Raw genomic sequence first — 22,273 nt, 5'->3', positions numbered from 1 at the left:
GTACCCCCGCTGTTTACACAGTACTGTGACTGCCAGCTGTACCCCAAATGTTAATACTGTACTGTGACTGCTGTCTGTACCCCCCACTGTGTATATGTTACTGTGACTGCTGTCTGTACCCCATCGGTTACTAAATTCAAAAAGAAATGAAAGTTAGAAAAAAGCCTGATTCAGGTTTGCTCAGTAAGCACCTGAGACACCGCCCCGCCGCCGATTCCCCTCAAACACACAAACACACATCTGCTCGCATGCCTCCGCCGCAGGAGAAATCATTAGATGTTCCCCCTACCGTCTAATGATTTCTCCTTCCTTAGCAAATAGAAGTCAGTGAAAACTGACTTTTATTTGCATATGTCTGACCATAGACGTTTTCATTGGGACGCCGGGCGTTCCCATGGTCGAGCCCCATTCCCACCGCCATCAAAGGGTCACCTAAGCCATTCGCAAGGGGAAGCTGCACATGCACATAATAAACCACGCACATGCATGGTCCCTAAAACATCAGGGTGGGGCCGAACTCGCTGTATAGCGGATGAATCAGAATGACCCTGTGTATACGTTGCTGTGACTGCCGGAGATATAATTGCCAGCTTGTTTTGTGGGGGTCCAAACAAACCAATCATTTCAGCCACAAGAGTGGCAGTGTCTGTCGCTGAACTGACTGGTTTGTTTTACTGTGCATGTCCTGTTTATACAACATAAATGTGACAATTCCATCTTGCACCTCTTTTCTTTGCATAATGCACGGATTGGAGCATTGCTTCATAGTTTATTAGACTGCCACCCTGTGTATATCTAAACAATATTGCTGTGAGGTGGTCCAAATTGACTGAAAATTAGTGGAAATTAATGTAATCGAGGTAGATAATACCACAGGAACAAAAACAGTCCAATAAATCAGAGATTTTAGCTGTTTGTATGACTTTAAAAAAAAATACAGATCCAAAACCAGCAGAGATGCACATCTCTAGCACACACTCAATTTAGGTAACAGGCCGATATCCTATTATGTGCAATCAACGCTGCCCCTGACTGGCGAATATGAGCTCCTGCGGCGATTGCCGCAGGGAGCCTGAGGACGGTGCCAGGCAGAGAGATGGTAGTCTCTCTGCCTAGCCCAGACCTTTGTGGGGGGTTAGGTGGGCTTCCCGGGTGCCAGGCAGCACAGGCTGCCCCCCCCCCCCCCCCCGGGGGTGCCAGCAGGGGGGCGTTTATTCACTACACAAGATCGTAATGATCGTGCAGTGAATATATGAATATGTAATGAGCGGCTCGGCTCCGGCGCCCCCTGCTGGCTGCTGTGTAAAAAAAAAAAAAAAAATTATTTTTAAAATTAAATATATTTTCATGTGCTTACAGCACATGAATAAAAATAGCATGCCCCTCCTCAGAATAAAATTCCTGATTTTTTGACACCAAATGTAAAAAACAAAACACTTTATTTTAAAAGTTCACATTCCACTTCACCATAAAAAGATAGCGATTGCTACTCGGTGAATCATGGTGAAAAAAACCTTCAAATGTATTCGCCATCTGCTCATTGAATAGGGTGATTCACCGTTTTTGTCAAAAATTCGCCAAACAGCACAAATTCGCCATAAAAACCTGGCGAATCAGGCTCATTGAATACCGCCCCAAGTCTTAAGGCATACCTCCCAACATGACCCTCTCCAGGAGGGACACCATGCTCTGTTTATGGCCTTCACTCTTGCCATCACCTGTTTTATACAAGTTTATGATGCAAGAAAGGTATTTCAACACAGGTGTTTGCAATCATAAATTAAGAGGGAAGTCCAGAAACAGAGCAGGAGAGGGTCATGTTGGGAGGTATGTTAAGGCTCCGTGGGTGCACCATCACCCACACCCATTGCCTGTGCTTCTGGCTTACAATGTGCATGGAAAGCCACCCTACAGCCAGTAGATGTGGCAGTAGTGCCCCTGCAACGTCCACCTCATAGTTGTCTACCCTCCTGAGACTCCCTGACATAGCAGCAATCTCCCTCTCTCCCTCATTAGTCTAGCAATCTCCCTCATGTCACCTAGCCCACATTACACTGTTACATTTTTTGGGAAAAAAGGAATGAGAGAGATACATTTACATTGAATCATCTGCACCTTTTCCCAGCACTTTAGCAAGTATAGTAGCTCTTACGGTACTTATGTAGTATCTGGACGCCCGATTTTTTGATTCTATGCCTTAACTTAAAGCATACAATCAGATGCGAGGCGATGCGATGGACCCGATTTTCCATAGGATTCATTGTAAAAATGGTCTTGTTCATTTACCTACTATCCAAGTGGGCATGGAGTTGGATATAAACCTGTGGCGAGCGAAGCGAGCCACCGAGCCCGAAGCGTGGCGAGCGGACGTGGATTATTTTGGTGACATGGAATACATTTTAAATAATCTGCGTCCGCTCGCCACAGGTTTATATCCAACTCCATGCCAACTTGGATAGTAGGGAAATGAACAAGACCATTTTTACAATGAATCCTATGGAAAATCGGGTCCATCGCATCGCATCTGATTGTATGCCTTAAGTTAAGGCATACAATCAAAAAATCGGGCGTCCAGATACTACATAAGTACCGCTCTTACTAACTGCTCTGGGGCTCATCTACATTTGGCTATAAGTCATTTTAAAAGATTCCTCTCAGATGTAGCAGTACACACCCACGATTCTAGGCGCAACGTGTGGCACGCGCACTCTCTCCATATATGGAACTAGACACGCCCTTTGGGTGGAGCATGACACGCCCCCTCAATGGTGCGCTGTGCAAAAGTCTACTACCAACTATAATCTCCCTGAAACTAGTTTTCAAAAGTAGGCAAGTATGGTCCACCTATTGTCTAGTACAGCAGCCCAGGCCTCAGACTCCAGAGACTGATGTAGTATCAGGGTGCTGGCAACCTGTCCGGGTCAGGCATCACATGTTAAGTAGACAGGGCAGCAGCCAGCACTGGGACTGGGAGCACTCATTACAGTTGTGTGTACTTAGCATGGGTCCTGTGCCTGAGGCACCCACACCATGATTGATTAGCCCCAATAGCGAATCCATTAGCTTGCAGTAATATATAGCTACTGGAAATTATTTCAGCATTCTTGCTAAATCACAGTATACTTTTTACTGTGAATAACTTTGCCAGGTCACATATTTATTAATTAGCTATGTCTGTGAGGATAAGAACGTGCAGTGGGACTGGACACCATAACCATAATTCCAAAATCGGGGGGGACGACGACACACGCGCCGCGGCCACAGAGACCGTGATAATAATGCAAATTAAACCTTTCTCATGCCATGCATAGCATACGTCTCGCCTCGCGCCAACGCCTAGCCTCAGTCACGTGATGCCAATCTCTTCCACTCAGGGGCCGGGCTCAACCTCCGCTCAACCCCAAGCGAGTAGTACTGTGCACATTAATCACCGGCGGTCAGGTGACGGAGACAACAAGAGCCCCGGTCGAATCCTGTGTGACAGCCGGCGTCCTGCAAACACAGCGCCGCTTACAATGGACCGCCTCCGCTGCGATGTCGGGGTAAGCGCAGGTGCCAGCCGGCAGCCGCCCACACAGCCGGTGCCATGCAGCCGCACGTACTGTCAGGGCTTTGTTTGTACAGTTATTTGGGTTGGTGCAGCTGTCCCAGATCTGCCACCTACCATGTGGGTGGCTATAGTAATATATGAATGATCATATTCGATTAATCTATATTAGGCCTGTCCAACCTGTGGTTATCTGGCAATTGTGAAACTACATATGCCAGCATGCCCTGCCACACTTTTAATGGTCTCTCATAACAATACTGTGACAGGGCATGCTGGGACTTGTGGTTTCGCAGCAGCTGGTGAGCCACAGGTTGGCAGGCCCCATGCTCTCTGTATCATGAACAGTGGAACCCATGGCTTTCCCAAACTTGTATCTGCTAAACTGTAGCCTAGTTCCCTGGGCTAGGTGCTGCAGCTGCCTGTTTTTGTCTGTTATCCCTATCTGTTTACCTGCTCTGTATGGCTGCATTTCAGGCTTCTCTCTGGTTATTGCCTGGCTAGTGAAGTAACCTTTTATTTTCCTAAAGGCTACTAGATCAGTGGTCAGGGAACTCGGTCCTCATTACCCCACACAGTGCATGTTTTGCTGGTAACCCAGCAGGTGCACAGGTGTACTAATTACTCAGACACATTTTATAAGGTCCGCAGGTGGAGTTAATTATTTCGCTTGTGATTCTGGCCCTTATTCTGATCGGTGCGGCCGGAGCCGATTATGCGGCCAGGACCGTGCGTGCGAAACCCCGCCTTCCATACGGATCGCCAACTCCGTCCGTATGCGGTAAAAAGCTGTCCGAACGGACCGCACGTGTATTTTTCACGGAATACGCCTCCTCCATCTAAGGGAACCTCCCCCATCATTCGATGGTCGCAGACCATCGAATGCAGGACCGAGTGCTCCACCAGCACCCGCAACAGCAGACCACACGGACATTTTTCCGTGCAAAAGCAGGGATCTGGGTGGGCAGCTGACATCTGGTGATGTCATATATCCGCCCCCTACACGTGCGTCACGGCCGCATTACCATACGTACGCCCAGCGTTTTCATGGGAACGCCCATGAAACGCGGGGCGTATGCATATGGTAATGAGCCCAAATAGCCCTTCACGCCCCTCTCCACCCCCTGTTCGGAGTGTTCACATATCATGCGGGATTTGGCCGTACACCCCGCTCGCACATGCGCAGAGACGCCACTGCACATGCGCAGACACCAAACATCGGGGGGGCCGAACGCACGCGGATATATCCGCACCGATCAGAATAAGGGCCTCTGTGAGGAGACCTGCAAAACATGCACTGCGTGGGGTAATGAGGACCGAGTTCCCTGACCACTGTACTAGACGGTGCAACAAGTGTGTAGACCTGTTACTGAGGGTTGCATCATATTGGGTGTGGTTTAGCAGGTCAGGTTGGGATCATTTGGTCTACAGCATTATGGTCGACAGTCATTAGGTTGACACCATTAGGTCGACATGGGTTTAGGTCGACATTGGAAAAGGTCAACATGGTTCTAGGTCATTAGTTCGACATTGTCTAGGTCGACAGTGAAAAGGTCGACGTGGGGTTTTTCACTGTTTTTTTTACCTGAATGTCAACACAGTCGACATGGACACAGTTTAAAGTGCGCTCGCGATGCATCCGGCACGGTGCCTCGCTACGCCCTGCACACTACTTTATTCTCCCACCACGCCCTAGTGCAGGGGTGGGGAACCTTCTGAGGTCCGAGGGCCATTTTCAATGAGGCATAATGCCTCGGGGGCCATTTATAAAAAAAACAACAACTTACAAATCATCCTGCGGCAGCCGACCCATGCTTCATACAGGCGAAATCTCGCGAGAGGTCGGTAGCTCTCACGAGATTTCGCCTGTATAAGACTCCTTATACAGCCATCAGGAGGGTGGGTGAGCCCTCGGAGGTTCCCCACCACTGCCCTAGTGCAGTGGTTCCCAACCCTGGTCCTCAAGTACCCCCAACAGTGCAGGTTTTCCAGGTCACCCGGCAGGTGCACTCATTATTCAGGCACATTTGAAAAGATCCACAGGTGGAGCTAATTATAGCACTTGTGATTCTGTGTGGAGACCTGCAAAACATGCACTGTTGGGGGTACTTGAGGACCAGGGTTGGGAACCACTGCCCTAGTAGATGGTAGGGCATGAAATACTGCCTCTCGGCACATGTTGGCTCAAAAAACAGTGAAAAACCCCCATGTCGACTTTTTGAGTGTCGAACTAATGACCTTTCGACCTTTTCCCACGTCGACCTAATGACTGTCGACCATAATGCTGTAGACCAAATGGCCGCATCCCAGCAGGTCGACGGGGTCTAGACATGGGGGTAGACACAAGAAAAGGTTGACATGAGCTTTTCATCTTTTTGGGGGGGTCTACACCTGAGCACTTCACCTTTCCCAATCAGAGTCCATGTGGATGGTATGTAAAAACAATAAATTGAAATAAGTTGTGGAAAATTCATGTTGACCATTCAGTCATCCGGATACCCATAAAAATCCTGCGAATATATGTTGCTTTGAGGACTTATTGTAAAGGTCCATACACACTGGGCGACTAGAAAGCAGAAAAAATTGGGGTGTCAGTTACCGAGGCAACTGTAGGGGCACCTGTATGAGTGGCTTCTGCTAGCGGCTGTCAGAAAAAGGGGGTGTCAATCCCTATGGAAAATATACGGAGAAAAGGTGGTAGACTGCGCTCATTGATGACAGACTGAGGTTTTTTCAAAAATATATATAATATTTAATTAAACGAATAGCATGCTGTAATAAACATATAAAATTACAAGGTACAAGGTACACAATATAAAAGAAGGGGAAGGGGGAGGGCAAGAATAATTGAAAATAGCTGCGTCCACTGTTAGAGTGATATCACCTTAGTTAGAGTCCACAGTCCAGTGGGTAACCGTTGAAATGAGGAGCGGATAGATGTATCAAAAGACTGGCCGCGGCGGTACTCGAATGTGGTTTTCTTCCGATTGCAGTAGGGGGTAGCGATCCTCCCAACTTGGATAAGAAATATTGGTTGAGTATCCGCTGTGACCCTGGGTGGGTATTAGACAGGCGGCTTGCCTTCAAGAGGTAAGTGCCTCACTCCAGGTCGATAGGGCCAGTGATGGTAAGCAGATGAAAATCTCCAAACGGTTCTCAGTGGAAATGGGTGACAGTGACAGGCAGCGTTTTGAGGTGGGCAGTTAGGAGCCTGGCCCAACGCGTTTCACTGCACAAAGCAGCTTTTTCAAGGTCCTACGATAGTTGTAAACTATTTGATGGTTAACCATCGATAGTTTTTAGCTATCGATGGTCATCCATTATATTTGACTGAATTGCCCGTGGGCCAATCAGAACATGGGGGTGGGATTTCCGGGTGTCGGGAGCGGGGCTATGCTACGTGTCTAGGCACCTTGAAGAAAAAAGGAACATCGGTTCTCCTTTGTCATTAATGTAGGGAAACCATCTGGTTCTCCCACATCGATGGCAAAAGTATTTGACATCGGCCATAAACCATTGATGATTTCAAATCATCGATGGTCATCCCTACTTAAAACCCAGTGTCTTAGGGAAATGCTAAAGATTAAAAATACACTTAACCCTTATAAATATAGTACACTACAGTAATATATAGCAAGCCGTGTTCATTACTGTGTATGTGGTGTTAGTGTTTTATTTGGTATTCTTTCAGTCTGTGTTCGAGAAACTTGGGCAAACCATGCAGGATGTTTCAGGAGATAGAGGAGTTTTGAAGGAAGTTATCAGGCCCGGAAGTGGAGAAAAGGTCCCACCTGATGCTACAGTAATTGGTAAAAGCTACTGTAGACATTATGTAGAATGGATGGTTTCTATTGTAGTGGTGAAGTACATGACCAAAGATGGGAAAACCTGCCAATCATAGCCCTTTCTCATAACAAATGCCGGGTCTCATCGGGGATTTGGACACACGCCTGTGTCATCAGGGGAGCAGGGGAGGAGGCAGTACTTGGAGCTAATGCTGATTCCTCCCTATAGTGTAAACAGGACCCGGGTCACTCGACCGGGGTTACCAATTTACACTGCCCAGCAACCTGGGTCCGACCTGGGTAAAACCTTTCTTTTAACCCGGGTCGGAATGCCGTGTTGCTTGACCCGGGTTTTTCCTTTTGGTGCCTTCACACAGCACAGAGACTGGACCCGTGTTATTTGTGCGGTATGAAAGGGCTATCAGCTACGGGTGCCGGACGGGGTCCCGACAGGCATTTACTCGACAGCCGGGTTCCCAACGGCCACCTGCTATTTTCCCTCGTGGGGGTTCACGACCCCTATAGAGGGAGAATAGAATAGGTGGCGAGCGTAGTAAGCCACCGTGCCCGCAGCGTGGCGAGCCCGCAAGGGGCTTAGTTGCGCTCACCATACTGTCTGAGTCAGGCCAGTCGGGCTACTGACTGTCAGGATCCCGACTGTCGGACCCCTGTACTGTATTTCTAAAAACGTTTCACTGAACGTAGGTGATGGGTGTGCATCTAGATGATGGGTGTGCATCACCTACATTCAGTGAAACGTTTATAAAAATACAGATGTAGTGACTCTCATTCAGCACTGGGGATCGCCAGAATGCCCCCACTGGTGAATGTCGGCAGAGAGGCGCTCAATCCCAGTTTTTCGGGGACAGAAAACCCTGCCCATCTCCACTTCAGGGAGACGGGCAGGGTTAGGGGGGCTGCTGGCACCGACGGGAGAAAGGTAGGCGGCGGTGGGCTCTGTCGGGAGGGGACATGTGAGCGCACATCCCCTTCCGGGGTCAGGCGGTTGGCAATCCGACTGCTGTGGTGTTTTATAGCACAAGTCTGGTTTGCATATGAGTACTGATATACACACCACACTGTGCTAGAAGCTTTACAGCAGACAGCGACACCCCAGGCAGGGAAGAGGAACGGCATGGGTTTTTAAAGATAGCGGGTGCTAGAATGAACACTAGGCACAAGTGGGTATTTGTTTTTCCTGAGCTACATTTTTGAATGTTGCTAGTTTCACATACGATGATGCAGTCACACTTAAGTCTTGTGAAGCAGAGTTTTTATTTTCAATCCCTGTGTCTCTGCAGTGAAATACTCTGGATATATGGAACATTCCGACAAAGCATTTGACACAAATTACTTTCAACGTAAACCTCGGCTCATGAAGCTCGGTGAAGGTAAGGTCAGGTTTTCTTTGGTAGTTTACAGTGTATTTTAAATGTTTACTTAAGCCAGGCTTAAAGTTTAAGCATATTGTATGTATTTGTGTTCCATACAGATATCACCCTTCTAGGCATGGAGATTAGCTTGCTTACAATGCAACGTGGAGAGCTATCGCGATTCCTCTTTTCTCCAAACTATGCATATGGTGCGCTGGGTTGTCCACCACTCATTCCTCCCTCTGCTACTGTACTTTTTGAAATAGAATTGCTGGATTTTCTAGATACAGCTGAGTCGGATAACTTCTGCAATCTTCCTCGGGTAGGTGGCATAGTGTGAAATTTATTTTTATTTTATGTTCTCTGGAAGAACAGTTGTAATAAGTTCAAATCTTTGTTGCAGTACCACCAGTCAACCTTCCCAGTAGAAAAGGCTTGTAACGTTGCTGCTACAGAGCGACAGTTTGGGAATTACCTCTTCAAACGAAATCTATTTCATGACGCCAAAGATAGATATAAACGGGTAAGTTGCAGTTAAGGGGTAATAATTAGTGTTCATTCTAGCACCCTGCATCTGTCACAACCCTTGCAGTTCCTCTTTGCTTTAGTGCATCTAGCACACTGTGGTCTGTATTTTTGTGCTAGTAGTACAAGTGCACGGTGCCAGAATGATCATCAGCATCTTCAGCGGTGCTGGGCTTCCCTGAACGCACCAGCAGGGACATGCAGGCAGTTCTAGTAGGGCACTGCTAAAACAGCCTAGTGCAAACACTACCATAGCAAAATGGAAATGCTGTGCTTTACACTGCAACTTAAGGGTAGCTCCCTAACTGCAAAAGCAGGCGCCGGGCCAACATGCTTTGGGTCACAGTAGCTGCGTGCCACAACCGCCTCCTGCCCCGGAAATGCCCTGGGCATGCCTGCAATGTCCGGTCCATCCCCTGCAAATGACGCATCAATAGCCCATAGACTGCGCTTTCATTTTCTGGAATGCAACTGCAGTTTCAGGGCTCACGAATGCACTGATAAGCAAACATCGCCTAATAATGATTTTTTATATCAGCGATTACTGCTGAATTAGCCCGTTTCTCATAGATGGCCCCTTTTCCCTCACTTAATCATACTTTCCTTACTTATAGCCCTTTCAGACATGCAAAAAATCCCAGGATTTTTCACGTGCAGGTGCATCATCCCGGGACTAGTGTATGTCTGAAAGGCTATTCCCGGGATTTTAGTTGACTAATATCCCGTGTCCAGCGCACCTGCAATTGACCTGGGATTTAAAAAAAAAAAAAACAGGGATTATATCGGGTGGTATGTCTGAAAGGGGTATTATGCAGTGGCTTCTCTGTCTTTCTTACAGTGTCTCTGAACCCGCTTGCTATGCTATGAAACAAGGGTACAGGTTGAACCAGGGTTCATTTAGTGCTTATGGTGACCTGTATATGTATAAATGTTTATTAATCACCTGCCTGGCATGGTCACATCAGTTGCAACCACACCGGCAATTGCATTATCGGATGATCATGGTGCAGTGTGTACCCAGTAATAGTCTGTGTCCAGCTATAGCATCATTGAGGGACTTAAAAATGTGCGAAAGATTCCCCCTTTCTCCGAGTTTCCACGTTCCACCATTTCCTTTTTCTTCATTTTTACTCTTTCATATTTATGTACATTATTGGCTTTCATCGCTTGCCTATTTGGGCTGAATATCTAAAAATTAATTTTCAGTTGTGCACTTTGCCCCCTACAAATAGGCTTCCACCTGTCTGACCCGTGAAGCTGCATCAGAGGAAGAGAACAGACAGCTTGAGGCTGCTCGCTTGCTTGTATACGTGAATTTAGGGCTCACATACCTAAAGCTGGAAAGTCCTTCCCGGGCTATAATCTGGTGTGAGAAAGCTTTGGCAATAGACAGCGAGAATGTTAAAGCCCTTTTTCGCTGTGGACAGGTAAACCTTTCTTTTTAATTGCTGTGATTTCTGCAAAATAATGGGGAATATGTTTTTTTATTTTATTTTTTGCAAAAATGTGGTAAATAATAAAGCCTGTTTCCGATACAATCTGGTGCCCCAGAATTGTTATTGCGCACTTTGATGGAAAAAAATTGGTTTGGTTTTCTCTGTCACTGCCTCAGGCTTGTCTGGAGATGAAAGAGTATGAAAAAGCACAAAACTTCTTGTTGAGGGCTCAGAAGTTGCAGCCATTCAACGTGGATATTAACAATGCACTGAAGAGATTGTCCAGGTATTTCCATTCTATTATTCTATTCACTATTGCTTTACAGAGCACATGTGTACAAATATGATAGGAGCCTACACATAAGATGTACAGGTTTGTATGAAAGGACTGTATCTGACATAATGGGCCGATAGAAAGCCAACTGATTAATGCCATGTAATACAGTAGGAGTAGTATTCCAACATCTGCCAGAGGTGGTGCTGTTGTCCATATGGCTTAACCAGCTTCCCTCCTTGTACACACTACTGACCCAGAATAACAGGGGCAGGAGGACCACAGCACTGTGGTGGGGTGGCTGGATGTTGAGCAGACTAGAGTTGTGGCTTCCCAATACTGAGGCCTACATGAGATCTATATACAGCAGCATGTAGCAACTAGTGGCAATAACACCATGGAAATATAGAGATTAAAAATTCCCATAATAAGAGTTGTGATTTGAATTTATTTTTTGGTCAGGAATAAAAAGTGTCTGGCAAGTCACAGGCCTGTAGCCGTCCTGTTCAACTTTTTTTTTTTTTTTTTTTTTATTATATATATTTTTTATTATTATTAGTCCCTGGAGTCTGACATACCTGCTAAGAATTGACGATTAGGCGAGTAGTATGCTCGGTGAATAATGTTGAGGAACATTTCTTGGTAACGTGCTGCTGGTATGCATTTGCAGTAGGTGATGTAAGATTTCAGTAGTGTGTCTCATGTAATTGTTGGAAAGTTAGGTAGCCATTGTGACATGCCAGATTTGAGTTTGGAGTGGTCTATCTGGGAATTAAAGATTCTATAGTGAATAGAAATGGCTTTTTTGGTAGGTGGAGAGGCTCGCAACACTCCATCTAAAACATTTGGCTAAATCGGAGTCTGACAAATGTTTTAGTTTTAATACTTCACTTACATAGTGTTGCATTTGGAGAAATGCTATTGGGAAGTTCCTGAGGACGGTAAAGGATTGGCATGCTGTTGAAAATGTCATAGGTTTGCCAGTTGCATAATCTATGAGATTATTAATATTTTTAATTCCCTCTTTATCTTCTTTCCATGAGCATCCCAGAGGCTAGTCATGCACAGAACAAATTATTCATGCATATAGTTCTTGCGACTAGAACCTGTATTGCTAGTCATTGGAGATCTGCAGAACTGCCAACTTTAGCTGAGATAATTAGTAAAATATGGTATGTTCACTCAATGGTGTATATAACTAGCATTTTAAATGGTTCTTCTGCAAAATTCATTAGAGTCTGGAACCCATGGAGTTCATATTTCAATAATCCTCAAGCTTTTCATAAATTATTAAAAAAAAAATTTTTTATTCTCCTCTTCTCATAATCAACAGCCGGGTTGGTTTCCTTTCCATTCCTTTTCTTTTCTTAGATTATTTTTAGTTAAAAACTCAATGAGTTGTCTATCTGAAATGATAGAAGACAGTATGTATTTAAAGAATAAGCCAGTGGTTCCCAAACTTTTTTGCATCACGGCACACTAGATTATCAGAATATTTGTCACGGCACCCCTAAATGCAAAGTTTGCTTCCGAGAATTTCATAAAACAATATTAAATTAAATAAGTTGTGCTTATATTTCATCCTTAGATCCAGTTATGTGGTGAGGGACAGAATTCACTTCTGTTTATCCACATATTTAAAAACTGGAAGCCACAAGCTCTGGTTTTGCCTATTACATTGACCATAAATAATTTGAATCGGTTCTGGACCTCCAAACCGAGGAACCCCTGCAAGTGCTCTGAGGCACCCCAGGGAGCCTAGGCGCACAGTTTGGGAACCACTGGAATAAGCTTTTAACTTCCGAAATGCTCTACATATATCTTGATGTAATATTTATCAGAGTGTTCTTAAAATGTTTCTATTGAATATAAGCTTATAAGAAAATTGTAATGCATACTTTATATGTATTCTATGATTTCTCATTAATAAAATTTATATAACCGATAAATAATGTAAAGGGATAATCCGCCTCCCCATGCTGGAAACCTTGGTTGCCCCAAAAGGTCAAAAGCAAACTTCTATGGGGGTGTAGTGAATATTCTCGTCAAAGAATATGCCACAGGCGGTAGATTGTAAAATGTATTGAAAAGTTCCAGCAGTGACAGGACCAGGTCTGTTTTCAACATTTTATAATAGGTTCTCTGAACCCATCTGGTCCCGGGGCTTTATTAGAATGTAATCCAGAGATCACATCTCTAATTTCCTCCTCGGTAATATCTCCCTCCAAGAGATCCCGTTGAGTTTGCGTTCGTTTTGGACTGTAGAGGTCAGAGTATGTGTGTAGAATATCTGATGTCGAAGTCAATGTTTCAGTGTTAGAGTCGTTGTGTAATACATTTATATAAGATCTACATTTCCAGGGTTTCGACATAGTGGCTAGTAGTTTACCTTTTTTGTTTCCCCAACGATAGTATTTGTGTGTTGTGTAGGCCAGGTGTCTTTGAGCTTGGGCTGTTAACCCCTTCCTGACAGAGCCAGTTTTTGCGTTCCTGACAGAGCCCTTTTTTTCAAATCTGACATGTATCACTTAAGTGGGGATAACTTTTTTTTGCTTTTACTTATCCCAGTGATTTTGAGATTGTTTTCTCGTGACACATTGTACTTCAAGTTAGTGGTAAATTTTCGTCGATACAGTCTGTTTTTTGTGTGAAAAATACCAAAATGTCGTAAAAAAATGGAAAATTTAGCAATTTGCAAAATGTTAAATTTTCTGCTTGTGAGACAAATAATCATACCACTCAAAATAGTTAATAACTAACATAGACCATATGTCTACTTTACGTTTCCATCATTATTTCAACTTCCTTTTAATTTTTTTGGACACTAGGAGGCTTACAATATGAATAGCAAATTCTCAAATTTTCAAGAAAATTTCAAACACTGATTTTTTTAGGGACCAGTTCAGTTCTGATGTGACTTTGAGGGACTTGTATGTGAGACACCCCCATAAATGATACCATTTCAAAAACTGCACCCCTCACAGTATTCAAAACAGCATTTTGGAAGTTTGTTAACCCTTTAGGTGTTTCACAGGAATTAAAACAAAGTGTAGGTGAAATTTCAAAATTTCATTTTTTTTGCAGATTTGCAATTTTAATACATTTTTTTAAGGAACACAGTACATTTTACTAGAGAAATGTGACTAAAAATTGATTCCCCCAATTCTTTTGTTTTCATAAATATCCTATATGTGGCCCTAGTGTGCACGTTGACCAAACCACAGGCTTCATAATAGAAGGAGCACCTACTTGATTTTGGAGCCTCCTTTTTATGAGATTATTTTTTAGGCACCATGTAGGTTTCTAGGCACCATAAGATGCTAAAAGTTAGGAACCCCCCCACAAGTGACCCCATTTTGCAAACTACACCCCTCAGGGAATTCATCTAGGGGTATAGTGTACATTTCAAACCCCCAGGGGTTTCACCAATTGTGGTACAACTGGGCAGTGAAAATGAAAAATTAATTAATTTTTTTACACAAAAATGCAGTTCTGGCTCCAAATTTGTCATTTTCACAAGGAATGAAGGAGAAAAAGCACCCCAAAATCTGTGCCCCAATTTCTCCCGAGTACGGCAATGCCTCACATGTGACCAAAAAATATCAATAGTGTGCATGGCAGGACTCAGAAGGAAAGGAGTGATTTTTGGATTTTGCAGCTCAGATTCTGGTGGAATTTTGGTGGGTGCTATGTCGCATTACCAAGACCCCCCAAGCACCAATACAGTGGAACCCCCCCACAAGTGACCCCATTTTGCAAACTACACCCCTCAGGGAATTCATCTAGGGGTATAGTGTACATTTCAAACCCCCAGGGGTTTCACCAATTTTGATACAACTGGGCAGTGAAAATGAAAAATTACATTTTTTTTTTACACAAAAATGCAGTTCTGGCTCAAAATTTTTCATTTTCAGAAGGTATGAAGGAGAAAAAGCACCCCAAAATCTGTGCCCCAATTTCTCCCGAGTACGGCAATGCCTCATGTGTGACCAAAAAGTGGCAGGACTCAGAAGGGAAGGAGTGATATTTGGATTTTGCAGCACAAATTCTGGTGGAATGTTGGTGGGTGCTATGTCGCATTAGCAAGACCCCCAAAGCACCAATACAGTGGAACCACCCCACAAGTGACCCCATTTTGCAAACTACACCCCTCAGGGAATTCATCTAGGGGTATAGTGTACATTTCAAACCCCCAGGGGTTTCACCAATTTTGATACAACTGGGCAGTGAAAATGAAAAATTACATTTTTTCACACAAAAATGCAGTTCTGGCTCAATTTTTCATTTTCATAAGGTATGAAGGAGAAAAAGCACCCCAAAATCTGTGCCCCAATTTCTCCCGAGTATGGCAATGCCTCATATGTGACCAAAAAATACCAGTTGGGTGCATGGCAGGACTCAGAAGGGAAGGAGTGATTTTTGGATTTTGCGGCTCAGATTCTGGTGGAATGAATGGTGGGTGCTATGTGGCATTAGCAAGACCCCCGAAGCACGGTGAAATTATGAACCTAATAATCCATAGATGTGTGGTATAATTTAAAACACTCCTTTATACATAGGCCGGGTTTGTCGGGGCAAGTGTCACACTGGAAAATAGTTTGCTTTCTTATTCCCTTTTTATAGCAAACTTTGCACCTTTTTTGTGTCCTGCCCTTTTTTCCAGTGGAGGGGATTTCATCAGGAAAATGCTGCCCTGGTACAATACGGGGGCCAGTACTAGAAGTACTGGGGCCCTCTGCCTGCTGGTTCCCAAATATTAGGCCCTTTATGACTTCCTCTTGAAAGTGCATAAATGTCCCCCTCTGGCCGGTAGAACGGAATAGCACGTAAGCGTTATACAGTGCCATCTGGATGATATACACGGCCAGCTTCTTGTACCAGATTTTTGTTTTCCGCAGGGCACTGTACGGCTTCAGTACCTGATCTGAAAGATCCACTCCGCCCATGTACCTATTGTAATCCAGGATACAATTAGGTTTTGAGGTGTGGGTACTGGTACCTCGTACAGGGACGGAGGTGGTACTGTCTCCGTGAATTGTTGTCAGTATAAGGACATCCCTCTTGTCCTTATATTTGACCAACAACATATTTTCGGTGCATATTCCCCTGCTTTCACCCCTTCTCATTACTTGGGCAATGTGCGTTTTTGGGAGGCCTCATTGGTTCTTGCGCACAGTACCGCAAGCTGCTGTACCTCTTGAACCAAGGGCCTTAAACAGGGGGATGCTAGTGTAAAAGTTATCCACATAGAGGTGATAAACTTTATCCAGGAAGGGGTGCACTAAATCCCAGACAATTTTTCCACTAACACCTACGAGGGAGGGGGGGCATTCTGGCGGTTCAATTCTTGAATCCTTCCCTTCATATACCCTAAACCTGTGGGTGTACCCTGAGGTGCTTTCACACAGCTTATACATTTTTATGCCATACCTTGCCCTCTTACTGGGAAGGTACTGGCGGAATTTAACCCTTCCTTTAAAATGTATAAGGGACTCGTCTATGCAAATGAATTTATCTGGGATGTACATCTCTTCAAATTTGGCACTGAAATGATCAATGACCGGCCTGACTTTGAATAGCCGGTCAAAGGTGGGATCATCTCTGGGTGGGCACTGTGCATTATCGTTGTAATGCAAAAATTTAAGGATCGTCTCAAATCAAGCCCGGGGCATGGCCATACGGTAAAATGGGGTGCTGTACAGAACATGTGTACTCCAATATTGCCTAATTTCTGGCTTTTTTACTATGCCCATATGAAACACCAGACCCCAAAACGTCATCATCTCTACTGCATCTACAGGGGTCCACCTAGCAAATGATGACGTGGGGTTTTGAGCAATGAACTGCTGGGCATATAAATTAGTTTGGTCCACCATTAAATTTATAAAATCATCAGAGAAAAATAATTTGAAAGTCAATTTCTCTGAGACCTGTGGAATCAAATTGGATTCCTGGCATGGCCAAAAACTCAGGAACCTGGGGCTCAAAATTGTCTGGTGGTGGGGACCATACGAGATCAATTATTGGGGGGGGTCTCAGCTGCTCTACGGGGGCGTCTTTGAGGGGGTCCCTCATCACCAGAGGAGGAAGAGGAGCTTAAGGCGAATCCTTCAAATTCCCCGCTTGCATCACTGGCTGTGTCAGAGTCAGAAGCAAGCATGGCATATGCCTCCTCCGCTGAATACATTCTTTGGGATGACATTTGGGATGACATTTGGGATGCCATTTTTATTTTTGTGTTACTGGTAGTGAAATGTTTCAACACGTGTATAGTGTAGGGGGGGGTACAAACTTTATTTCAACCCGGGGGGTATGTAGTGTGTAGTGTGTATGTAGTGCAGAAAAAAAAAATACTTTATACAAAAAAAAAAAATTGAAGGGGTAAAAAAAAAAAAAAAGGTCCTGCGCCAAAAATTGAGCACAGATGTTGGTCAGTAACGTCCGTCACTGAACAGCGCTCAAAGGCAACAGGAATTTGATCAAAAAAAAAAAAAAAAATAGATCAACCCTGTGCCGAAAAAGCTGATCAGTGATGTACGTCACTGATCAGCGCACAGTGGCCACAGGACACCCAAAAAATCACAGTGTGTGTAAAAAAAAAAAATTAAAAAAAGACCCCACAGCACCCACAAAAAAAAAAAAAGGTGATCAGTGATGCGACACTGATTACCAGTGAGGGGCAGCAGGTGCACAACCTTTGGTGCAACTGACAGTGCAACTGACAGGTATATATATAAAAAAAAAAACCTCTGCACCCCCAAAAAGTTGCTGATCACCTCAGATATAGTGATCAGCACAAAAGGCGGGGGCAGCAGACACAAAATTTAGCACTCTCTATCACTCTCTGTCACTATCTCTCTCTATCTCTCTATCTCTCACTATCTATCACTCTATGACACTGCAGCAGCAGCACTGCCAGTTATGTATATGAAAAATAACCCCTGCACCCTCAAAAAGTTGCTGGGGGTGCACAAAAGGGGGGCAGCAGACACAAAATATAGCAGTCTCTATCACTCTCTGTCACTATCTCTCTATCTCTCACTATCTATCACTCTATGACACTGCAGCAGGTATATATATATATATATATATATATATATATATATATATATATATATATATATATATATATATAACCTGCGCCCCCAAAAAGTTGCTGATCAGTTAATTTATACTGATCAGCACAAAAGGGGGGGCAGCAGTCAGTTATATAAAAAATATATAGCACAATCTGTCACTATCTCTCTCTCTCTCTATCTCTCTCTATCTCTCTCTATAACTATATCACACTGCAGCAGCACAAAATATAGCACTCTCTGACACTATCTCTCTCTATCTCTCTCTATCTCTCTCTATCCTAACGCTATTACACTGCAGCAGCACAAGTTCACAACACAGGAAGTCACAAGTAGTAACAGGATCCAGGAAGCATCCAGCACACTACAAGCAGTGATGAAGCAGTGATCAGGTAAGTATTTTGCTCGGTTCAGGTCAGTAAATGGCGGCAGCTGGGCACGGTGACCGCACTGCACGCTATTCCAGACCGGAATGGCGTCTGCAGTGCAGTCACCGTTAGTTTAAATCCCCCTCCTTGGCTGTGATTGGTCCGTCGGTCCGACGAACCAATCACGGCCTTTGGGGGCGGGCGGGGTGAGGTGGGGTGACACCAGTGTCACCCTTACACCCCGCGGTGATTGGTGCTGTACTTTACAGCACCAATCACCTCCGATCGCGTGTCACCGACGAACGTTATTCGCCGGTGACACAGAAAACGCTGTGAATGGCTGTTCAGTGCAGCCAATCACAGCGATCGCCGACGGGGGGGCGGCATCGCAGCCCCCCCCTGGGCATGCAGGGACATGTCTGCTGTCAGGGACAGCAGACATGTTGAAACTGTCACCGCGTCTATAGACGCGGTGACAGTTACAAGTACTTCCCGACCATGACGTAAATGTACGTCAAATGTCGGGAAGGGGTTAAAGTGTCTAATAAACTTTTATCTTGTATGTAAGTAGTCAAGTTAGTCTCCAGTGGAGTTGTAAAGCGTCCCGCTGTTTGCCATTGCCTCCCTGAGTTTGTTGTATTCGGCTGTAGCAAGCTTGCGCATACGGGAGATGTAGCTTATTGCATGTCCCCTCATGTCCAACTTTTGAAGCCTCCTAGAAGAGTATTGGATTGTCCCAGTGAGTTATGTTGTCATCAACATAATTTGCCCATAACTGAGTCATGAATTGTTTAAAATCTTCTGAGGTTGAGAGAAAATCTGGAAAATGCCAAAAGCGGCCCTGCGGTCTGTCAGTATCCCTATGTAATGTCACCCACATCGGCGCGTAGTCAGATATGACAATATCTCCCAAATCTGTGCTTCGTAACTTATCCAGTAGCGAGTGTGAGAGGAGTATATAATCAATTCTGGACATAGAGCCTTCAACCCCCCCCCCAGCACTAAGGGATAATGTGTGCAACTAGGCAAAATTTGGGAGAGGTGAGTGATTTGGGAGAGGTGAGTGAAGAATGGGCGAGTGTGTATTTAGAACCATCTATGTCAACATCCAGTGGGTCTCCTGCAAAAAGGTTACCACTGGGCATTTCCTACGGATGTGGGTAAGTATTTTTTTTTTCCTTTTTAATAGGTGTATTCAGTCCACCCACATTCCATGACAATATGGAGAGGGAATTAAGGGGTGTGGGGTCATTTTGGTTGGTGTTAATTCTTGCCATTTGTTAATCGTAGAAGAGTGGGTTTGTGTCTTTGAGTATGAGGGAAGGAAAGAGAAATTATAGCGCATATCAGGGCCTCTCTAATTATTATGTCTACATGCCATGTCATGCATCCATGTGTCAATATTCGGTTGTGTACTTTAACAATTACAAATAGAAATCTAATGAAGCAAAGTGATATAATTTTTTTTAGTTAACAAATAAAGAAAGTGTGGGATCTTACAAAATCCCACAGGAAACGACTTAGGGTCCACTCTTTGTAAAGAGGGGACGCTCCGTCTGTTGAACCAAAAAACAACAAATAACCACAAAATATGCATGTGCAAAATAAACATATACAGAATAGAGGTATGATGTGATTTAATGTGGTCCCATTAAGGGAATACACGCTTATCATTGTATATAAGGCATATTTAAATCCTTGTGTTGACCCGGCACCAAATTCAATAATTAACATTAATCCTTACCATTCAGCCACTGTGCGATATATCTAACTATCTGCTGGTAACCAACATCCCCAGAGGGAGAGATAGCAGGTCACCAGCGGACATGGATTATGGTTACTCTGCATCCCATAGCTATAGAACAGCCATTGGAGCCATTGGAGTAACACATTCATCTCTAGTCTCTTGAATTCGAGCTAATTAAACCTCCAAAGAATTAGAAGAACTATAGGTAGTGGCTTAGATCAGGTGCGGGCCAGAAACCAAATCGGAAAGCACAACTTTAAGCATTTTAATCCCTGGAATTTACATTGGAGTGACTAGGTGAAGGCGGGTTGCTTCTAATGAAATGTTATTTAGCCGCCTGAGGATCTGTGTAAAAGGTGGATCTACCATTTTCAATTACCCGAAGCTTAGCCGGGTAAAGTAGTGCAAATTTAATGTTCCTGCCGATAAGGAATCTGCAGACCTCCGAAAAAGCTTTTCATTTTTGTGAGACCAGGACTGAGAAATCCTGAAATATCATTATGCGTTGTCCCTCAATTTTCAGTTCAGGGATGGCCCCGTAAGCTTTCAACACCATCTCCTTATCTCTATAATCTAGGAACTTCACTATTGCTGGTCTAGGACGGTTATCTCTATCCCTGCGTGTGATTCCTGGTCTGTGGGCCCTTTCTATGGGTAGGCAAGTGTCATCTTCCAGTATTCCCAGAGCCTTGGGAATAAGAACCCCAATTTAGCGTTGCAGTTGGGTATCGGAAAATGATTCAGGGATTCCAATGCAACAGAGATTACTCCTTCTATTTCTATTTTCTAGATCATCCAATTTATCGGTCATAGTTTGTAAGGTTTGGGATTTGGCCAATAATTCTTGTTGTAATGCATGAATAGCATCTTCAGAATCACTTGATCACTGCTCTAGGGTATTAATTCTAGACTTATTAGAATAAATTTTCGCTAGCGATGTGTCAAGTCTAGCATGGAGATCTTCAAAATTTTTGTCAATGAGAGGCATTAGCATATTTATGACCTCTAGCATTTTCCGCAGGGGAGGGGAAGACAATGTTATGTGTAAATTCAAGAGCAGTGTCACCTTCCTTATTGGAAGAGGTGCAAGGTGGGGATGGTGGGTTAGCCATACCCTGTTTTTGTTATTAGATTTTGTGTTAGTTGAAGGCATAGTCGTACAGTTAGAGGTAGGCCTTTCTAAAAATTTGTTCATACCAAAAAAAGCTTGGTATGGAGTGGCAGACACAAGCGAGTCTGTTATGATCTAGATTAAAAATGAGTGGAGCAACACAGTTATGCGAAACACATCCAAAACCTCTAATTATAAGGACATGGTTACATTGTTAGTTTACAAAATAAATAAAAACCCACAAAATACATGTAAGAGTGTTGATTAATACCCTTGCGACTGCAATAAAGCAATAAGAATGCACAGTATAATCTAAAGAAGGGTAGATCAGTGAAGTTAGCGGATCTTTAGAACTACAAGTAGCAAGGGGTGCTATATAAGTGTTTTATCTTGGTATGAGTATCTATGGCATATGTATAAGGCCCGTTAGATTATCAAAAACACCTCTACAACATAATTCCAGCAACTAGAGTGATCTGTGGGAAAATCAATACGCAGTTGTTTTTTATATCGGATTTCTAAAAGATGAAGTCAGGTGTAGCACCCTAAGTAATTTAGGACCGGCTACACAAACTGCCCACTGCAGTAATGGTTATATGGTAATATAATATAAGTGTGCTAAAAATAGTGGTTTTGAGTAGCCTGTGCACTGAAGAGTATCTTAACTACCCCAACTTTATGTATTAAAGCCACAAGCAAAAGCGAGAATACAAATAAGAAATATGTGGTATACCATACCATAGAGTGAAAATCAATTAACACCTTGGTTGGGGGGGCATACCTGCTGCTCCAGCGAGGGGTGGGGGGTGGGCATAGCCGCTGCTCCAGCGAGGGAGGTGTGTGTGTGGGCATAGCCACTGCTCCAGCGAAGTGGGGGGGGGGTGTGGGAATAGCCGCTGCTCCAGCGAGGGGAGTGGGTACGGGCAGACCCATCACTCTGGGGGGGGGGGCATACCCACTGCTCCAGGGGGGTGGTGCAGGCATACCCGCAGATCGGGGGGGGGGGGTGTGTGAGTGAGTGCAGACACGCT

The 22,273-nt window shown here is 44.3% G+C and overlaps 1 protein-coding gene across 3 annotated transcripts in view; it reads left to right on the top strand.

The window, feature by feature from the left end:
- The first annotated feature begins 3,324 nt into the window (after positions 1-3,324).
- Positions 3,325-22,273, top strand: part of FKBP6 (FKBP prolyl isomerase family member 6 (inactive)) — a 53,020-nt gene continuing 34,071 nt past the window's right edge. Inside the window, exons 1-7 of one of the 3 annotated variants that reach the window (XM_083172091.1) lie at positions 3,325-3,542; positions 7,239-7,356; positions 8,634-8,723; positions 8,825-9,027; positions 9,109-9,228; positions 10,463-10,657; positions 10,843-10,952. In XM_083172091.1, the coding sequence (XP_083028217.1) occupies positions 3,354-3,542; positions 7,239-7,356; positions 8,634-8,723; positions 8,825-9,027; positions 9,109-9,228; positions 10,463-10,657; positions 10,843-10,952 (1,025 nt within the window). In that variant the 5' untranslated portion in view covers positions 3,325-3,353. The remainder of the gene's footprint in view (positions 3,543-7,238; positions 7,357-8,633; positions 8,724-8,824; positions 9,028-9,108; positions 9,229-10,462; positions 10,658-10,842; positions 10,953-22,273) is intronic. The other 2 variants (XM_083172090.1, XM_083172092.1) reach the window with 2 other exon arrangements.

This window comes from Crinia signifera, chromosome 2 (genome assembly GCF_055691185.1).
Source record: "Crinia signifera chromosome 2, ASM5569118v1, whole genome shotgun sequence".
Classification (NCBI taxonomy): Eukaryota; Metazoa; Chordata; class Amphibia; order Anura; family Myobatrachidae; genus Crinia; species Crinia signifera.
This window is presented reverse-complemented; position numbering and strand designations above follow the sequence as displayed.